We start from the raw sequence: 21,108 nt of genomic DNA, 5'->3' as shown, positions 1-21,108 counted from the left end.
TTTCTTTTTTTCTCTTTCCACATTTTTTATTGGTACATTGTAGTTGCACATAGTGATGGAATTTGTTGTTACATATTTGCTCATGCACAAAACATAACAATATAACTTGGCCAATCACTCCCCAGCCCTTCCCCCTTCCTTTCCTTCTCCCAACCTGGTCCCTTTCCTCTACTTGGATGGTCTCCCTTTATTTTCATGAGAATACCTCCCCACCTTTATTTTCCCTTTTCTTCTTCAGTTTCCCCTTATGAGAGAAAACACACAAACTTTGACCTTCTGAGGTTGGCTTATTTCACTTAACATAATGGTCTCTAGTTACATCCATTTTCCTACAAATAATATAATTTTATTTTTCTATATGTCCGAATAAAACTCCATTGTGTGTATATACCACATTTTCTTCATCCATTCATTGATATACCTGTAGGCTGGTTTCATAGTTTGGCCATTGTGAATGGTGCTGCTATAAACATGGGTCCATGTGCATGTGTCACTGAAGTAAGATGACTTTAATTCTTTTGGATAAATTCCAAGGAGTGGTATAGCTGAATCATATGATTGTTCTATGCCTGGTCTCTGTACTGATTTTTATGGTGGTTGCACTAATTTACAATCCCACCAACCATGTAAAAATGTTCCTTTCCCCCCTACATCCTCTCCAGCATTTATTATTTGTATGTTTAATGACTTGTCTTTCTGACTGGTGTGAGATGAAATCTCAGTGTAATTTTGATTTGCATTTCCCAAGTTTTTAATGATGTTGAAAATTTTTTCATGTATTTCTTGTCCATTGGTATTTCTTCTTTTGAGAAGTGTCTGTTTAATTCTTTTGCCCATTTATTAATTGGGTTATCTGGGAGGTTTTTTTTTTGGTGTTAAGTTCTCTTTTTCAGTTTTTATATATTCTAGATATTAATCCTCTGTCAGAAGAGTAACTAGCAGAGATTTTCTCCCATTCTGTGGGTTCTTTTTTCCCATTCCTAATTGTTCCCGTTGCTGTGCAGACGCTGGTTAATTTGATGTCATCCCATTTATTCAGTCTTGGCATTGTTCCCTGAGCTTTAGGGGTCCTATTGAGAAAGTCGGTGCCGTCGACACTCATATGTTGGAGTGTTGACCCTATGTTTCCTATGTTAGGATTAGCACAGTTTCAGGTCTAATTTATATTTCTTTGATTGATTTTGAGTTAATTTTTATGCAGGGTGAGAGATAAGGGTGTAGTTTCATTCCATGTATATATAACCAGTTTTCCCAGGAGCATTTATTTAAAAGACTGTCTTTATTCCAATGTGTGTGTGTTTTTGGCACCTTTATCAAGGATCTCAGAGCTGTAAACATGTGGGTTTGTCTCTGTGTCTTCCATTCTGTACTGTTGTCTGTATATCTGTTTTCCCGTCAGTACATACAGTTTTTGTTATACCAGGTAGGGTGATGCCGACGAGTCCTTGAGTGCATCAATTTCTATTATTTCCAAGATATATCAATGGGATATTGACTTTTTTTTTTTCTAATCTGACTTGTTTTTTTTTTTTGCTGTCCCCAGGTACCTCAGCTAAGCATGGCTGTCTCCTTGCCGCCCACCTTGGGAATCAGTTCTGCACCCGATGAAATTCAACACCCACATATGAAGTTTTCAGAGTGGAAATTTAAGCTGTTCAGGGTGAGATCCTTTGAAAAGACCACTGATGAAACTCAAAAGGATAAAAAGGATTCCTTGGAGGGAAAACCTTCTCTGGAGCAATCCCCAGCAGTCCTGGACAAGTCTGGTGGCCCAAAGCCAGTCCTGACTCCACCAGCTCTGAAGGGCCATCCTAAGTTTTCAAAGAAATCCCACGACAGTGGGAAAGCAAGAGACCAAGCAGTTCACCAAGCCAACCTTCGACACTTCTGCCGCATCTGTGGGAATTCTTTCAAAACCGATGAGCACGACCGGAGATACCCAGTCCATGGGCCTGTGGATGCTAAAACCCAAGTCCTCTTACGAAAGAAGGAGAAGAGAGTCACTTCCTGGCCAGACCTCATCGCCAGGGTTTTCCGAATCGACGTGAAGGCAGATGTTGACTCGATCCACCCCACCCAGTTCTGCCAGAACTGCTGGGGCATTATGCACAGGAAGTTCAGCAGCGCCCCACGTGAGGTTTACTTCCCAAGGAATGCCACCATGGAGTGGCATCCCCACACACCATCCTGCGACATCTGCCACACTGCCCGCGGGGGCCTCAAGAGGAAGAGCCATCCACCAGACCTGCAGCTCAGCAAAAAACTCAAAACTGTGCTGGACCGAGCGAGACAAGCCCGTCGGCGCAGGAGAAGAGCTCAGGCAAGGATCAGTAGCAAGGAGGTCATGAAGAAGATCACCAACTGCAATCAGATCCATCTGAGTACCAGGCTCCTGGCCGTGGACTTCCCAGCACACTTTGTGAAATCCATCTCCTGCCAGATTTGTGAGCACATTCTGGCAGACCCTGTGGAGACCAGCTGTAAGCACGTGTTTTGCAGGATCTGCATTCTCCGATGCCTCAAAGTCATGGGCAGCTATTGTCCCTCTTGCCGATATCCGTGCTTCCCCACCGACCTGGAGAGTCCAGTGAAGTCCTTCCTGAGCATCTTGAATTCCCTGTTGGTGAAGTGCCCAGCAGAAGAGTGCAATGAAGAGATCAGCTTGGAAAAATATAATCACCATGTCTCAAGCCACAAGGAATCCAAAGAGACTTTTGTGCATATTAATAAAGGAGGCAGACCCCGTCAACATCTTCTGTCACTCACTCGAAGAGCTCAGAAGCACCGGCTGAGGGAGCTGAAGATGCAAGTCAAGGCTTTCGCTGACAAAGAAGAAGGTGGAGATGTGAAGTCTGTGTGCCTGACTTTGTTCCTGCTGGCCCTGAGGGCAAGAAATGAGCACAGACAAGCCGATGAGCTGGAGGCCATCATGCAGGGACGGGGCTCTGATCTGCCGCCTGCTGTTTGCTTGGCCATTCGCGTCAACACCTTCCTCAGCTGCAGTCAGTACCACAAGATGTACAGGACTGTGAAAGCCATCACAGGGAGGCAGATTTTTCAGCCTCTGCATGCCCTTCGCAATGCAGAGAAGATCCTTCTGCCAGGCTACCACCCCTTTGAGTGGCAGCCACCTCTGAAGAATGTGTCTTCAAACACCGATGTTGGCATTATTGATGGGCTGTCTGGACTTTCCTCCTCGGTGGATGATTACCCAGTAGACACCATTGCAAAGAGATTCCGCTACGATGCAGCTTTGGTGTCTGCCTTGATGGACATGGAGGAAGACATCCTGGAAGGCATGAGATCCCAAGACCTTGATGACTACCTGAATGGTCCCTTTACCGTTGTGGTAAAGGAGTCCTGTGATGGCATGGGAGATGTGAGTGAAAAGCATGGGAGTGGGCCAGCAGTTCCAGAAAAAGCAGTTCGTTTTTCATTCACCGTCATGAAAATTTCAATAGCACATGGCGCCCAGAACGTGAAGGTGTTTGAAGAGGCCAAACCTAACTCCGAACTGTGTTGCAAGCCTTTGTGCCTGATGCTGGCAGATGAGTCTGACCACGAGACCCTGACTGCCATTCTGAGCCCTCTGATTGCTGAGAGGGAAGCCATGAAGAGCAGTGAACTGATGCTGGAGATGGGGGGCATCCTCAGGACCTTCAAGTTCATCTTCAGGGGAACTGGATACGATGAAAAACTTGTCCGGGAAGTGGAAGGCCTCGAGGCGTCTGGCTCAGTCTACATTTGTACACTCTGTGATGCCACCCGCTTGGAAGCCTCTCAAAATCTTGTCTTCCACTCCATAACGAGAAGCCACGCTGAGAATCTGGAGCGCTACGAGGTCTGGCGCTCCAACCCGTACCACGAGTCGGTGGAAGAACTGCGGGATCGAGTGAAAGGGGTCTCTGCCAAGCCTTTTATTGAGACAGTCCCTTCCATCGATGCCCTCCACTGTGACATCGGCAATGCGGCTGAGTTCTACAAGATTTTCCAGCTGGAGATAGGAGAGGTGTATAAAAATCCCAATGCCTCCAAAGAGGAAAGGAAAAGATGGCAGGCCACCTTGGACAAGCATCTCCGGAAGAAGATGAACCTCAAGCCAATCATGAGGATGAATGGCAACTTTGCCAGGAAGCTCATGACCCAAGAGACTGTGGAGGCAGTGTGTGAATTAATTCCTTCTGCAGAGAGGCACGAAGCTCTCAGGGAGCTGATGAATCTTTATCTGAAGATGAAACCCGTGTGGCGCTCCTCTTGCCCTGCTAAAGAGTGCCCAGAGTCCCTCTGCCAGTATAGCTTCAACTCACAGCGTTTTGCTGAGCTCCTCTCTACCAAGTTCAAGTACAGATACGAAGGCAAAATCACCAACTATTTTCACAAAACCTTGGCGCATGTGCCTGAAATTATCGAGAGGGATGGCTCTATCGGGGCCTGGGCAAGTGAGGGAAATGAGTCTGGCAATAAACTATTTAGGCGCTTCCGGAAAATGAATGCCAGGCAGTCCAAGTGCTATGAAATGGAAGATGTCCTGAAGCACCACTGGCTGTATACTTCCAAATACCTCCAGAAGTTTATGAATGCTCATAATGCATTAAAAAGCTCTGGGTTTACCATGAACTCAAAGGCAAACTTAGGGGACCCATTAGGCATAGAGGACTCTCTGGAAAGCCAAGATTCAATGGAGTTTTAAGGGCAACCACTTATGAGTTGGTTTTTGCAAATGAGTGTTCCTTTGGGTAGCACTGAGGTCTTCTCCTAGTTCCCTTCACTACTGTGTGTCGGGCTTCATCACCCAGGAGGTGGTAGGCTGAAGTGAGAGGGAGCAGATGCTGTAACAGTGTCAGAAATGGATAACTGATGAGCTGATTGCCTGAGCCATTTCGGGAGCTCAGAAAAGCAACAGGAGAAATCAGTTATTTGAAAGGTCAATAACTCAGAACAGGAGTAACTGCAGGGGACCAGAGATGAATAAAGATATGTGTGACTGAGTGTCATGAGCATCAAAGCCAAGGTGGTCAGAGAGCAGCCAGTGAGGCCAAGAAAGGAATTTGTCTCGTGGTTTTTTTCCCCCCCTCAATTATTATATTTTGTATTGAGATATAATAAGATTTTTCTATAAGATTTCTATAATAAGATTTTTCTGTTTCATTTTTTTTTCAGTTTCTTTATTTTATAAATTTCACATATCTACAAGATTCAAAAGAGCTTTGTAGGTTTCTCTAACAATATCTTACATTTGTTTGGCATGATGACCTTTACAAACTTTTCTCAATGCACTTTCGCATTTGGTACATGTATGCAGAAATAACCTACATCAAGGAAGGTTTTGGGAATTCAACCCTTTTCTAGGTTATTTAAACCAACTCCATCTCTATTGTCACCTTCACAGTTTAGGAGGTCATTTGATGTCCTGAATCTTTCAATAATGAAGTTAGAGGATATACCTGGAAGCTACATTTAGCTATTAAGTGTTTTTGATCATAAAAGTTTACTTAGCTACCAGTAGTCAAGGCTGTTTTTAATTTCAAGTCTTTTAGAATCTTGAAACTTTTAAAAATACAGATTGGTTGGCTGTCTATAAACAGATTTAATGTCTTGCTGAGAATTTCTCCCAGTTTTTAAAATATGAAATCTAGGACAATTTTTTTTTTTTTTATCAAATCCAGGTTTCCTGGAGTCCTCCCTCTGCAAAAAGCTGTTCTTTCAATTATGATCAGTTTACTTGCAGTACATCCAGATTTTAGTAGCTGGATAACATTGTACTTTTCCCACTTGTTATGTTTAGATGGAGGCTTATTATAGTGGGAGAGTTAACATTTGTACATTGTTTGTTTTTTTTGTCATTTTTACAAAATTTCCAATTCCATTTGCTAATGATAATTCTGTGGTGTCGGTGTGGATATTGTCCTCATTTGATGGAGGAATAATGATTTGCTCAAAGTTATAGGGAAAATAATGAACTGATTTGAATTTGAACCTAGGACTTTCGTCTCCAAATTACAGTTTTTTATACCATAAAAATGAATAACTCTCTTTGAAAATAGCATTGGAACTTATTTGGGATCCACAATTTATCATATGCTTTATAAACCTTAAGATCACATTTTTTTGGGGGAAAGGGTTTTTTGTTTCAGTTTTTGTAACTTTTTTGTAAGTTTTTAAGTAATTTGTATTTTTGAGGTCTTTTGATAGAAGAAAGTAATGCTAAACTTGTTAAGAGTCCTCAAATCCTCTGGTGGCTCCAGTTATTTGGAAACTATTGTGAGTATCCTTAGGAATTTGGGATTTGCCAGTTGCTAGCAATTCAGAGCAGGCATGGGATTTTATATACTAGTGAGTCATAATGACATGTTAGTGTTAATTAGTTTTTTCTTCCTTTGATTTTATTGGCCATAATTGCCACTCTTCATACACAGTATATCAAAGAGCTTTGTAATTTAGTTGTCAAATGCGCATCAGTGACATTATCCTAAATGATATGCATTTGGTGTGTTTGCAGGGAGTGAAGTCAGTATTTTCCATTAAAAAATACAGCAGTTTTCCTTGCTTTTTTTAATTTGCAGAATATCAAAGATATTCATAATTTAGTTGTCAAAAACATATACATATTTTAATAATACTTTTTCTTGAAAATCTTAGGTTTGCATTTTGGAAATGAATGAGCTCCTAAGCTACCCCTTCCCTCCATCCTGCTTAAGCCTTACAGCATGTCTCTGCACTAATAAATAGCTAATTTCCATAATCATCCTATTCCCTGGAGCATGCTGATGCTTGTGTGTAGATTCCCCGGGCCCTGTTTCCATTCTTTACTCAACTGGTGGCACTGTAAATACTTTCCGATATTAAATCCCCCTTTTCTAGCATTATAGGGACTATTTTGAATGCATGTGACTAAGAGCATGATTTAAAGCACAACCTTCCTCATAATCCCTTAATCAGATCGCATTTTGATAAACCCCAGGAACATCTGTCCCCAGGAATTTCAATATGTAGAAATTCTGCCTATAGTTATTTTTGTCCTCTTTGTGGAGATCATAATCTTCTAGACCCTGGTTCTATCTCAAGTTTTATTTTCAACAAAACCCATTGCAAATGCAGTCATACAATCCAGGGAAATCTACTAGACTGAATGGAGCATTCCCTGCCCCCTCCCCCCGCTTTTTAAAATAAGTATAGACTGGGACTTTAGAAGTGCAATGCATTTTTCTCCTGTGAAACCTGCATCTACAAGTTGTCCTGCCAACCCACCGAGGTGCCCTGCAGGGACAAGTGATCATAGCTGATGAAGACTGATGGATGGTCATGGATGGTCGGGGTGAGGTTAAGAAGTGCCCTGGGATTAATAAACATGCACCTGAATGCTGGGGCAGGCGGGAAAGATGTCTTTGTCTTCCAGGTAAACTGGACATTAGTTTTTACTTGAATTTGTTTTCACAAAATACAGATGAAGATGAAGATGGCTTTGGGTTGAAAGTAGGGAACTTGTATTACATCAACCAGAATTTAAATTCTGTACAGCTAGGAGGCAGGATTTGTAGGTACCAGTTTTGGCTAGGAGAAACAAGTCATTGTGTAAGTGCACGGTGGTTTTTTTTTTTTGATGACTGTGGTGTGCACCTTCAGTTATTGTATGACAAATGATCTTTTCTTTGCATGTTAAGAGATTTTATGTAAGAGTAGATACTTTATACCTGTTTCGCTTTTTTTTTTTCTTTAGGTAGAGTATCTATGTAACTATACCTCAGAATTAATTTTTGGTGACACTTTTCTTTTTTGTGAAATTGTAATTCACTTTGTTTTCATCCAAATATTCCTGTATTCTGTTGAACAGTTTCCAAGAGTCTTCTTATTTCTCCTTTAGAGAAAATTCAGGTCCTAGGACGCAATAGATTTATTGATGAAGAAGACCTGTAAAACTTTTCAGATGAAAGTTCCGATACTTATTTTATATTTTAATATTTCCACTCATTAATGTTATGGTTATTGTTAACAGTTTTTTTTGAGTATTTGAAATAAAAGCTTAATATTTGAAATGAGGAGGTGTTGTGATTTGTATTATTATTAGGGTGTTACATATAATGACATTGAGTGTGGGACTTAAAAAATTAACACCTTTATTGTTGAGGGAATTAGAAAAATAAATTTGGCAATCTTCAAAATAGAGGGAAATAGCATAATAATAAAGAGTCTGATTTATCCTCATGTAGGATGAGGCAATTTGGCTCAGGATACTGAAGGTAAATTGTAAAGATTTGATTTTCTTAAACTTCTTTGAGAATCTGATGAAAATATATAGGCTCTTCTCCAGAAAATTCTTGCATACTAAATACTTTGGTTAAAATTTTTAGTGTTGGCTTGTTCAGGATCACTCAGATTATAGCGGAAGTAGCTTGAGACAGGTTCTTTTGTCCAGCGAAGATGATGGTGGTGGTGGTGGTGGCGGCGGCGATGATGGCGATGATGATGATAATGATGATGATGATGATCAGAGAAGCTACTTTTATCAGGTTTCTTATTGTTGTAAGTACCTGGAATGCATTTTTCCATTTGCTCCTTTTGGCCTGGGGACCGCTGTTTGCTTCATGCTACATGAGAGGTCACAGAAATATATCTCAGCCACAAAATGGCAGAACCACATCCTCACAATCCTCCCTCTGGCTCTGCATCAGTTTGACTTTGTAATATTTGCTCATCTCCCCTGTCTGCTGGAGGCTTCCCTGCTTCCTCTCCCTGAGGACGGAGATTCAATCTACCTCTCTGCAGCTAGACCAGTTTTTTTTTTTTAAGTACTGAAATATGTCTATACTTGCAGGTAAATAAAATAGCCTGTGCCCCAGACCCAGGTACCCCTATGGTACTCCACCCCATCATCCAAGAACCCTAGATCACTCTCATAATGTTAACTCCTGGCAGAGCCGGGGGACTTCTTGATCTGGATTTTTGAATATTTGAATATTACTCCTGCCTGTGAGAATGTGGTATCTCCTTCCTTTTAAGACCCAGCAGTTAAGTCTGGATCCATCCTGATACTGTTTCTAACTACTTTTGGCTATATTTTAAACAAATCTGCCTATCTAAGCAGGCTGTGTGTGCTGCAAAGGGCCATCCTTAGAGATACGGTGGTTAACAACCTGTATAGTTTGGCTCACAAAGAGCTGAGACTAATAAATGCTAGGTGACATACTCTAGAAAGGTATCATGAAAGCAAAGCACTGGATGCAACCAGGAGAATAGGTGCAGTAGGAAGAAAAGTACAATAGAATCTAAACTGGGGAGCCAGAGAAGCACCTGGGAAGAAGGAACATTTAAATGGAGACCGGCAGGAGTGGGATGAGGTCAGGTGAGTTACCTGGGGTGATCCACCTGGAGTGGACTTAGTCTGTGGGGAGACTCTGCAGTAGGAGAGCAATCAGAAGTACTCAGAAGTTTCAGGAAGCAGAGGCTTGATCATGCAGAACGCAGTGGATTTCCCCTAGTTGCTCCATGTAGGTGCTTGATGTGGGCAAATGATGTGATCCACACCATGTTAAAGGGGAGCACAAGTGGAGTGCTTTTGGGAGGTGGGTATTAAGAGTGAAGGAATCTATCCAAGTCTGAGAAGGGTCATGCATGTAAATCTAAGTGATAGGGTAATAATTTTAAGCATTTCTTTTCACTTCAATAATACATTGCTTATGAATTCAGTCTCACTCTCCCAGATGTCTGTGTCCAACCCTGGGCAGGATGAGATGAGGGAGGTTCTTAGCCTTTTCCAGCCACATCTTTTCATGAAGACCTCATTTCTCCCCCTCCCCTCCCTCTTTCTTCTTTTTTTTTTTCTTCATCCAAGCTTTTATATAATCCATATTTTCCCTTCCTGATGAAAAAAAACATATTTCTGACTTCAAAAAAATGCATCTTGACTTTCTTGGAGGCTGAGCTCTGTTTATTTTCATAATCAGGTCAATCAAGATTTAGATAAATACCCAGCCTCACTAGCTATCTTTCCATCTTTCTCTTGAAGAAGTGCATGTTTACAAAACCTTCCTCTTTTGAGTTATCATTATACACTTTGTGTGGCATTTCAAAAAAAAATTCTAGTCTTCATTTTCTGTTATCTTGGTCACAGCAACACTTCTGTAGAGGTCAACGTAACAAAGAACACTTAGAGATATTTGGCCCAGTTTTGTAGTTTTACCAGTATATTCCAGGTTGAAAAAAGGCAGTTTGTAAATGAATAGCCTGCACCACATTGGCTAGCTAATTGCTTCAAGTATATTATTTTATGTTCTATAACTCTCCTGTCCTGCCTGGGCTTCTTTCTGTTAGGAGGTTACAAGTTTCCTAAAGATGAGGCTCCTGTTTCATGTTTCTTTTGCAGGTCCTATAATACTTCATGCAGATCTTGGAAGTTTAATAAATGCTCACTGACACACACTTTAAAGAAAACTCAGAGAGAAACGGATCCATAGATGCAGGGTATCTGTTCCCAAACTGCACACAGTTATCAGCCTTTTAAGAGAAAAACTATTGATAACTTTTCCTTCCTATTCTCACAAATTACGATTTGATTGAATAAGTATTTGTTGGATCAATAGCTGAAGACAGGTAAAAGCTTAGTTCTCTTAGAAATGAGTGCGCCATATGAGATATTCCTGGAAGGAGGAGGTTTGGGAAGATGCGATGTCAGTCATCTATGATAAATTCCAAGTCAAACAGCAATGCTCCGTAGTAGGGTGGTGTTTGGGGGTATAGGAGCAATTTGTAATTCCTGTCACTGTGGATCCCAGTGGCTGCCCATTCTATCTAAACTCACTATAATATCCATTCTAATCCTGCTGAACTCTTTTCATAAGAAAGAAAAATGAATTTAACCCAAGATCTCATTTTCTTCTGTGAATTCTGCTGTACTTTTATTTATTTGTTTTTGGTTTCCAAGTTCTATGTGATATTACAGTCAGAACAAGAATTTATAATCTTTCATTTATTAAAGAATCAGAAAAAAATGAGACTACAACTGCAGAAGTGAGTTCATTTAAGCCTACGTATAATGAGCTTAACTCAATCCAATGAGGATGTAATGAGCAACTGTTCTTTCATTAAGGACACAAAGTTAAAAAGGAAACAGTTCCCACTCTCAAATAGAAAAGGCAGACATAAATAAATGCCATAGAAGTCGACAGGTGCCAAAAGAGACAGCTTGGGTAGAAAGTGGAGTGTTCCACTTTGTTAAGGCTGAAGTCTTCCTAGAAAACACCGAGATGGGAGTTATTCACTGGGGGGAGGATTTTCCTTTGGAGGATGTTCAGTGTTGATGGAGAATCGGGTTCAAAGGGGGCGTGGGGGAAGGGAGGATAGGCGAAGAGAATCATGGCATGCCATACTGACGTATCTGGACTTTTCCCTAAAGAAAATGAAGAATCAAAGAAATATCAGTTTTTGTTTCTGAACGATTGCTGTGCGCTCAGAAGAGTCAGAGGATTGGAGGGGGACTGGGTGGAGGCAGGAGGATCATTGGGAGACAGAATAATGTGAGTGAATGCTAATAAGGGCACTGGCAATGTATTTATAGAGAATGTAGTCTTATTTCTAGTTTAACAAAGACATTACTACTTAGCTTGGTATGGTGGTGCATGCCTGTAATCACAGCGACTTGGGAGGCTGAGGCAGGAGGATTGTAAATTTGAGGTCAGCCTCAGCAACTTAATGAGGTCCTAAGCAACTTAGTGAGACCCTGTCTCAAAAATAAAAGATAAAACAAAAGATTTGGGGATGTTGTTCTGTGGTAAAGTGCCTCTGGGTTAAATCCCCAGCACCCCCACCAAATAAAAGAAAAAAGCTATTTATATTTCTCATTAAATATACAGTATTCAGTATATGGGTGAGATGCTCAGCACACACATTTTCCTTCTGTGGACACATAACTAGATCCCAGACTACAGAGGGGCCACGTGACTAATTTTTGTTAATGGACTATCAGAGGAAATGATGTCTCACCTCCACAATGAAGTGTTTACAAATAGGTATACCTTTTCCATGTTTTCTTTTTCTTTTCTTTGTATCTGAAGTCTTCAGGACACATGATGGAGATAAAGATAGTAGAGTCACCTAATAGAAAAAAAAAAGCCTACATCCTTGAGATGCATCCTGGAGGAGAGTCAGCTGCTCAGGAAGATAGCTTGATAAAAACTCGTGCATGAAATTTTTCATGAACAAGAAATAAACCTTGACTGTGACAACTTATGGAATAGTTTGATTTTTTTTCTAGTAGTGTTCATCACCCTGATTAATACTAATTTCCTACTCTTCCCTATGCAGTCAATTAGAGGTTTGTTGATTTCATTTCTGCTCATATCCTTGGCTTCTTTAGTTGTTTTAATTTATTTTCTTTCTTTTCTGCTAGATGCTAGAGGTTAAAAAATGAATAAACCCAATAATATCTCTGCTGTGATGGAGTTCAGAGGCTAGAGGAAGAAAAGATAAGTAATAGGTAATTAGTATAACAAATATAACCAAGCATTCAGTACCTTATGCTAAAGCATAGGACACTTTGGTTACCTTCTATGGGAGACAAATGGAACTCACTGAGACATTTAATTCAGTTCAGCTCAAGAACAATTTGAATACCTCCAACATGACAGATATTAGGTTAAGCACTCCATATATAGAAATTACAAAGATTTTGTTCTACTCTTCATGGAACTTATAGTTGGTTGGAAGAGTCAGACACTTACAAACTTAGTAATAAGTACCTTTGCTGGTTGAGATGTAACAGCAGAAATCATGACAAGGTGCTGTAGCAGTAGCAAAGGAGGGAATGGTGGACAGCGTGGTATAACATTGTGAGATAGTACTTGATTTGTTTTCCTCCTACTTTTTAAATATTGGGTTTGTGTTTCAAAAGTTTGTGCCTCAGGGTTGAATGAAGATATTAGCATTACCATTTGAAGAATATGCCCTCATTCATTCATCATTTATTCATTCAATATTTATTTGGCCACTCAGTTGTATTTGCAGATATTTATAATCCCATAAAATGATCACCTCAGGAAGCCATACACTTATTTTTTGATATTACACTTTCATTGTTGTGCAATTTCTGGACTTAACTTTAGAACCATCTATGACCCATATCTGAAAACCCATTGTGTTAGCTTGTATTCACATTTTATTTTTTATTTGAAGTGGCAATGTAATACTGAGAGTTACACACTATTAGGCTCTGAATGACATTTGACTGTTTCTAGAAATTAAATTCAGCTCTGAGAGGCAGAGGGACAATTATCAAACATCTTCAATGGAGTGAACTACAGATTCTGAAAGAGATTGAATGTGAACTCCCAAAATATAAGGGACAAAAGCAATGTTGGAATAAGTGTGTTAACTTCTAAAGTGATTCATTTGAATGCATATGGTTATAAGAAGTAGCCTCATTATCTTAAGGTCACCTCTGATGGGCTCATTGGTGATGGCTTAAAAAAGGCCTATTTTTCATTCCTGTATATCAGCGACAAATCCTCTGAAACGGAAATGAGGACAACTACTCCATTCACAATATCCCCCAAAAAAATAAAATACTTGGGAATCAACCTAACAAAAGAGGTGAAAGATTTATACAATGAAAATTACAAAACCCTAAAGAAAGACATAGAAGAAGACCTTAGAAGATGGAAAAATATACCCTGCTCATGGATAGGCAGATCCAACATCATCAAAATGGCGATATTACCAAAAGTTCTCTATAAGTTCAATGCAATGCCAATCAAAATCCCAGCTGCATTTCTTGTAGAAATAGATAAAAGAATCATGAAATTCATATGGAATAATAAAAGACCCAGAATAGCAAAAACAATACTAAGCAGGAAGTGTGAATCAGGCGGTATAGCGATACCAGACTTCAAACTATACTACAGAGCAATAGTAACGAAAACAGCATGGTACTGGTACCAAAACAGGCGGGTGGACCAATGGTATAGAATAGAGGACACAGTAACCAATCCACAAAACTACAACTATCTTATATTTGATAAAGGGGCTAAAAGCATGCAATGGAGGAAGGATAGCATCTTCAACAAATGGTGCTGGGAAAACTGGAAATCCATTTGCATCAAAATGAATCTGAATCCCTATCTCTCGCCTTGCACAAAAGTTAACTCAAAATGGATCAAGGAGCTTGATATTAAATCAGAGACACGGCATCTGATAGAAGAAAAAGTTGGTTATGATCTACATACTGTGGGAGCAGGCTCCAAATTCCTCAATAGGACACCCATAGCGCAAGAGTTAACAACTAGAATCAACAAATGGGACTTACTCAAACTAAAAAGTTTTTTCTCAGCAAAAGAAACAATAAGAGAGATAAACAGGGAGCCTACATCCTGGGAACAAATCTTTACTCCACACACTTCAGATAGAGCCCTAATAACCAGAATATATAAAGAACTCAAAAAATTAGACAATAAGACAACAAGTAACCCAATCAATAAATGGGCAAAGGACCTGAACAGACACTTCTCAGAAGAGGACATACAATCAATCAATAAGTACATGAAAAAATGCTCACCATCGCTAGCAGTCAGAGAAATGCAAATCAAAACTACCCTAAGATACCATCTCACTCCAGTAAGATTGGCAGCCATTAGGAAGTCAAACAACAATAAGTGCTGGAGAGGATGTGGGGAAAAGGGCACTCTTGTTCATTGCTGGTGGGACTGCAAATTGGTGCAGCCAATTTGGAAAGCAGTATGGAGATTTCTTGGAAAACTGGGAATGGAACCACCATTTGACCCAGCTATTCCCCTTCTCGGTCTATTCCCTAAAGACCTAATAAGAGCATGCTACAGGGACACTGCTACATCGATGTTCATAGCAGCACAATTCACGATAGCAAGATTGTGGAATCAGCCTAGATGCCCTTCAATAGATGAATGGATTAAAAAAATGTGGCATTTATACACAATGGAGTATTACTCTGCATTTAAAAATGACAAAATCATAGAATTTGGAGGGAAATGGATGGCATTAGAGCAGATTATGCTAAGTGAAGCTAGTCAATCTTTAAAAAACAAATACCAAATGACTCCTCTGATATAAGGGGAGGAAACAAGGACAGGGTAGGGACGAAGAGCTTGAGACGAAGATTTTCATTAACAGGGTTGAGAGGTGGGAGGGAAAGGAAACGAGAAGGGGAATCGCATGGAAATGGAAGGCGATCCTCAGGGTTATACAAAATGACATATAAGAGGAAAGGAGGGGTAAGACAAGATAATTCAAATGGAAGAAGTGATTTACAGTAGAAGGGGTAGAGAGAGAAAAGGGGAGGGGAGGGGAGGGGAGGGGGGATAGTAGAGAATAATATAGACAGCAGAATACATCAGACACTAGAAAGGCAATATGTCAATCAATGGAAGGGTAACTGATGTGATGCAGCAATCTGTATACGGGATAAAATTGGGAGTTCATAACTCATTTGAATCAAACTGTGAAATATGATGTATGAGGAACTATGTAATGTTTTGAACGACCAACAATATAAAAAAAAAAGGCCTATTTTTATTTGCAGAGCCCTACTGCTTGTTCTACACACACACACACACACACACACACACACACACAAACAAACACACACAGTTTACTGGTGAGATCTGAGTTTGAGTATAGAACTCAATGAATTCAGAATTGGTTGTCATATCTTGATCTCATCAACTATAAAACAAATATGGGATAATAATTCTTTAATTGTTGAGTCACTGTGGACAGATCAAGATAAGATGATCTATCTGTAAAGGATATTTCAGCCAATTTATGCTGTTTCCCACAAACAAAAAGAAAATAAATCAAGGTAAAATGATTCTGAAACAATTAAGTTTTTTTAATCTTGCCTTTATTTGGGTGACTATAAATGTTAATTATTTAAGTACATCAATAGAAACAGAGAATTTTTATGTTTCATTATTTTTACATAGAGATAAAAATAAGAAATCAAATCAATGGTACAGACAATTGTTCAATGGCAATATTCATCAAGAAACATTACTGAAAAAAAAAGAACATGATTTGGATTATTAAAGTTAATTCCAGTATCTGAGACATGCAAGTATTAAAAGAACTTCATCTCCTGTATAGTTCATGTTTGGAAAATATTACCTTAATAACTGTGGATTCTGAAGAATGATGAATACAAGACTAAAGCTGAAGACCTTAAGATGAGGTTAAATGCTTTTCCAGAAAAATATTCTAGGGGGAAAACATTTGCTTCTAAATTCATTACCAATTGATGTCTCGAAGAGTCATAATTAACAGTCTTTTTAACTTTATTGAATTTTGGCCAAGTTCTCAGATTTTATAATATTTAAGGAGAGCAAACTCCACAAATTTACTAGGCAGACACTTGCACAGATTTCTTTTTACCGGTTTACAATCTGCTTCCTGTTAACTTCATAAAATGTTTAAAACTTTCATTATTTTGGGAAACAATATTATTATTCTCCATGATATGTATTTGGGTCACTTATCAATGTATTCTCATTCCTCTCTTTTCCCAGGATCCTAGTAATAGAGGATTTGTTTTTTCTGTTGAATATGCCTTCAAATACATGGTACAATAAGTGTATTTGACACATCATCAATGTATCAAATAATAGGGAGGGAGACCTTTGAAGAAAGTGCGTGCAGATGCTTCAAGGAAATATAACAAATTTGAGATTATTTCTTCCCACATGTCAGTGAAAATTATAAGACTACCTAAGACATTCTGTTCATGGGCATAATCCAAGGGGCTGCTTAAAAGCGTATGAAGAGCAATAGTGTGGGAAATAGTTGATCTAGGTTTTAATTCCCAAATTGATACCTTGCACAAAATAGTTAATTTAATCTTTTGTTTATTAGTTTCTTTATTGGTTAAGGATGTCTCAACTACTCTCTAGGTTGTTACCAAAATAATACAAGGAATATAAACATACTTTGATTATCACTATTGTTTTGTGTTTAATATTTCTTGAGTGAAAATATCAGATAAAAATTCTCATTTCAGATATTTTGAGTCAAATATTTTTTAAAAATTTAGGCTTTGGAAGAACAGTATTTAGCATTGTGTTAAACCTCTAACAACTCACATATCTAAAAGAAAATAAGCATTTTCAATTAAAATTGAAATATTTTTCTCATTGTTAAAATAAATGCAACAAATGTACTTGAATCTTAAAGGTCTCCCCCTCCCTCCAAACTAATCAAACAACCTTCTAAGAAAAGATTTCTTGGCAGGAGTCAAAACTTTCCCAGAACCTTTTTTGCGGAGAGATTTCATTGGAGGCTTTTGTAAGGGTAGGGCTCTTTTAGGAGTTTGTAGAGCTCTTGCAATCTCCACATGCTCATTGCAGTAATACTTACTGCTTCCTTCTGACAGATGGATGAGTGTACGTTCTGCCAGATCCATGCACTGGGCATGGACCCAGTGCCCATCTCCATGAGAACAGTAGATCATGGCAGGTTTGTTGAGCTCAGTTGAATAAAATGGTACCCATGTGTTGATATCCACATCACAAGTAGGACAGCATGTTATCCAGTAGCCTGTCACAGACTCATCTTCCTCATCATCTTCATTATAGGTGTCAAATTCATCATCACCATCAAAGCTATTTGCTTCTGCACTGAAACAAAATTCTTCTGAATCTTCAAAGGGAGTGGAGTCTCCTGGATCTTCTGTTGATGTCTGACTGTTTGTGAATGTTTTCTGATCTTCATTCACATCATCTTCAGAGCATCTTAACATATAAAAATAGAATGCATCGGAAACAGCCTGTTTATTGTCTCCTGGTATGCCAAGGAAAACTGTTCCGTTTCCCATGTTACTTCCAAACCATATCTTGCTGTGCTTAATATCTGAGGTCCAATCTGGGGTCTCCATCTCACGAATCTCTATCTTGCTATCCTCTAAAGAGATAATGTTGCAGACCATTCTCTTTTGATTTTCAAACTGATAGCCACCAACAATAATGAACTCGTCACTGTTAATTTGAGTCAGAATTGCACTGGAGACAGAGATTCCTCCCGGCAAGACTGTGCAATTCACAGCTGGGCTACCTAAGGGAAGATCAACCTTTATTCTGAACAGGTTGGCAGGGCGGATGTTATTGGCAAGAGAATGTCCTCCTAAAATATAAATGGTATCATTTTTGGCAATAGAGACATGAAAAGACAGCCCATCCTGAAGTTCTGGAAGAATGTATGATGTAGCACATCCAAATTCAAAATCCACCAAGTAAATATGGGGCAGGCAGTCAGTTACACTATTCCATTTTTCTGTGGTTCTTTGGGTGGAAGGCATGTATGAGCGTCCTCCAAAGAGAACACCCATGCTTTTGCCTCGACTATATACCATGTCAATGGAATGACCATATCTGGCTTCAGGAACATCTCCCACCAAGTCTTTCTCTGTGCATCGGAAAGTAACTTTTTTGTTGTTCTTGCAAACAACAGACATGAAATAAATCTTATCTGAAAGCTCATTGTTTGGTGTCTTCCCTCCGTGAATGATATATTGCCTTTCAGACTCCAAGCTTCCTTTGAATGTGCAGATGGCTGGGTAGCGAAGAGGAGGAAGGTAGCAGGAATCCTTAGAGAAAATTGCAGGCTTCAGTTTGAGATGGTTATGCTTTATGTCAAAATGGAAAACTCCAGTAGGGCAGGATCTTTTAGGCCAGCCTTTCTGGCCAAAGAAGAAAATTTGTCCATCAAAATTCATCAGTGAGAAGCCTGGTTGAATTAAGGCTATATTATTACTGATTGTTATCATCTGCAGTGACATTTTCTGATTGTGGGTAGATCTTTTCTCTGAAAGAATTAAAAGATAAAATGACTTAGAATATCTTTTCATATATATCACTGTTGAGACTCATTCACATGCAAAAAACTTGTTAAAAAACAAAATCCTCTCACAAACTTGCCCTGGAACCCAGTTAGCAAAATTCAAGGAGATAGGTATGGAAAGAGCCACAGAACATTCCAACCGAATTCAAGCCAAGTAGTTGGGACATATTTTAGAGATGGACTCTCCACCATTGGATTTCTGGGTATTGTAGTTCTTTTTTCTTAAAGACTCATTACACGTTAGCCGAAAGAACTACAATTCCCAGGAATCTGTGCTCTATGGGATGTGTGCCTGTAATGATTTGTCTTTGTTTCTTCTGGAGAGTAGACTTTCTAGTATGTCCATCTGAGTAAAGACGCCAAAAGTGCGAAGTGACTAGATGGGAGCCAAGGCGGACAACTGGGGATTGGGAGGTGAGAGTGGTTGGCGCAGACCAAACGTCGGGTTACGGGGGCGCTGCAGCACCGAGGGGTTTCGGGCAAACCGATGTCCCGGAATTGCTGGAGCTTCCCCTGGGGACTCTTCAATAGGTGACCCAATAGGATGCACAACTGCTTCTGGCCCGCGCGTGGTTGCCTGGAAACGGCAGTCTGAGGGGACGCCACGGCGGACTCCTGCCCAGACGCGTTAAAGCTCCATTCAGAATTGCGCCCCAACTCAGAACTGCACCCCGGAGGATCCTGGGCTGCTGGGGAAGGGATTGCAGGGGAGCCAAGGTTACAATAGTTGATGACTATCTTACAGAACCTAAAGACGAGTCTCTGAATACCTCCAGGGCAGGCGAGAAATTGCTTGAGAATGATCTTACCACTCCTGCATTTAGTAGTGGAAATACTGTAATTAGACCTTTACAAGTGCCCCCCCCCTTTTGGGTAATTTACTCCTGTTTTTAGGATTCTTTTAAGGAGGAGGATAAGGTTCCTAAACACATCTCCCCTTACCCACTCCTAGAAAAATAGAATCACTGTTACTTCAGACCTCTTTTTCAGCCCAAGAACTTTGAGGTAATTCTTTAGTAATTCTGTAGAAAGCAGACACTAAACAAAGAGGTGCAAGAGTTATTCAGGACTTTATATTTTTATTATGGTATTAACGAGATATTTACCAGATGAAGTAAGTTTGACAAATTTTTGTTTTATTATTACCTACCCTAGAGAGATGTGAAATATACTTACTGTTTGCAGAGTGAAGTTTTAGGCGCCAAATGTTAAAGCAAACAGAATAACACAGATTCAATGACTTTTAAGAGTAAGTTGTTAATATACGTAAAGCAGAATAAAACAGTATGGATTTTCAAATGCTGACTGGCTAGATTCAAATCCTAGCTGTCACCAAGGACACGACTTTGGGCAAGTTATTTAACTTCTCTGTACCTCAGTTTCCTTTTCTGTAGAATGAGATAATTTTACATATCTCATGGGTTGATGTCAATTATAATTAATAATTTAGTAAAACATTGCACATAGTAAATGACAGTTATTATTATGATTATTATCAAACTTATCAAAAGTAAGGTTGTGTGTGCACAATTATCTGCCAGGGATGACAGATGATATTTGTAATGTTGAAGATGGTTAAAAGACTTTGGAAATTTATGATCTGGTCAGTGGATATAGATAAACTTTTGAACTAGTAAGAGTGGGATAAATATATATAATGATGCTGGTGGTGGATTAATTTAAATAGCAGTTGATATTTCATTCTTCTTGTCAGTCTTTTCTGTAGCCCTTCATTAAATATACGGGATCTAGAATTGAATCTTCTGAGTCCAAATCTGGTGTTCTAACAGTTAGTTGCTCTGTAACCACAGTGAGCAAATTATTTTTATCTTTCTTTTTATTTGCAAAGTGGGGATTGATACTATAGTTTATTTTAGATTTTATTTATTCTTTTTAGTTATACAATATACCAGGAAACACCCTGACATTATCACAGAGGTGTGGAACTCAACCTGTGCCAATTCAATCCCCAGCACTTCTCCACCCCCACCCCACCCCCCTCTTCCCTCCACTCCACTGATCTCTCTTCAATCCATTTACAATTCACTTTTTTTAAAAAATTAATATCCTGTGGATATCTCTGATGCTAGGATCCACTGTGCCACATCCATGCATACACATATGAAAGACTGTTTTATATTTATTCCCCTTGTAAATGTTCCTTGGGCCATTTAGAATCCATGGTCGCTCTAATGAGATGGTGTTTTTAAAACAAAATTTTTTGTTTTTGCCTTAAGCACTTCTGTAGATCAGATGTCATTA

General features: G+C 39.3%; 3 protein-coding genes across 3 annotated transcripts in view; 2 read left to right on the top strand and 1 right to left on the bottom strand.

Annotated features, from left to right (window-relative positions):
* The first annotated feature begins 1,558 nt into the window (after positions 1-1,558).
* Rag1 (recombination activating 1) lies at positions 1,559-4,690 on the top strand. Its single transcript, XM_026405176.2, has one exon. The coding sequence runs from the start codon at positions 1,559-1,561 to the stop codon at positions 4,688-4,690; it is 3,132 nt and encodes a 1,043-aa protein (XP_026260961.2).
* A 12,513-nt stretch (positions 4,691-17,203) lies between these two features.
* Positions 17,204-18,784, bottom strand: Rag2 (recombination activating 2). Its single transcript, XM_026404849.2, has one exon. It carries the CDS (start codon positions 18,782-18,784, stop codon positions 17,204-17,206), a length of 1,581 nt encoding a protein of 526 aa, XP_026260634.2.
* Positions 18,785-19,166: 382 nt separating this feature from the next.
* Iftap (intraflagellar transport associated protein) overlaps positions 19,167-21,108 on the top strand; it is a 59,051-nt gene continuing 57,109 nt past the window's right edge. The window contains exon 1 of the mRNA XM_026404861.2: positions 19,167-19,260. The gene's annotated coding sequence lies outside the window, so the exon portion shown is untranslated. The remainder of the gene's footprint in view (positions 19,261-21,108) is intronic.

The sequence above is a fragment of the Urocitellus parryii genome, chromosome 4, assembly GCF_045843805.1.
Source record: "Urocitellus parryii isolate mUroPar1 chromosome 4, mUroPar1.hap1, whole genome shotgun sequence".
Classification (NCBI taxonomy): Eukaryota; Metazoa; Chordata; class Mammalia; order Rodentia; family Sciuridae; genus Urocitellus; species Urocitellus parryii.
The sequence above is the reverse complement of the archived record's forward strand: the minus strand, read 5'-3'. Positions and strand labels throughout refer to the sequence as shown.

Excerpts from the sequence above, each read along its gene's own strand:
- Rag1 (XM_026405176.2), top strand. The coding sequence starts at position 1,559 with ATGGCTGTCTCCTTGCCGCCCACCTTGGGAATCAGTTCTGCACCCGAT.
- Rag2 (XM_026404849.2), bottom strand. The coding sequence starts at position 18,784 with ATGTCACTGCAGATGATAACAATCAGTAATAATATAGCCTTAATTCAA.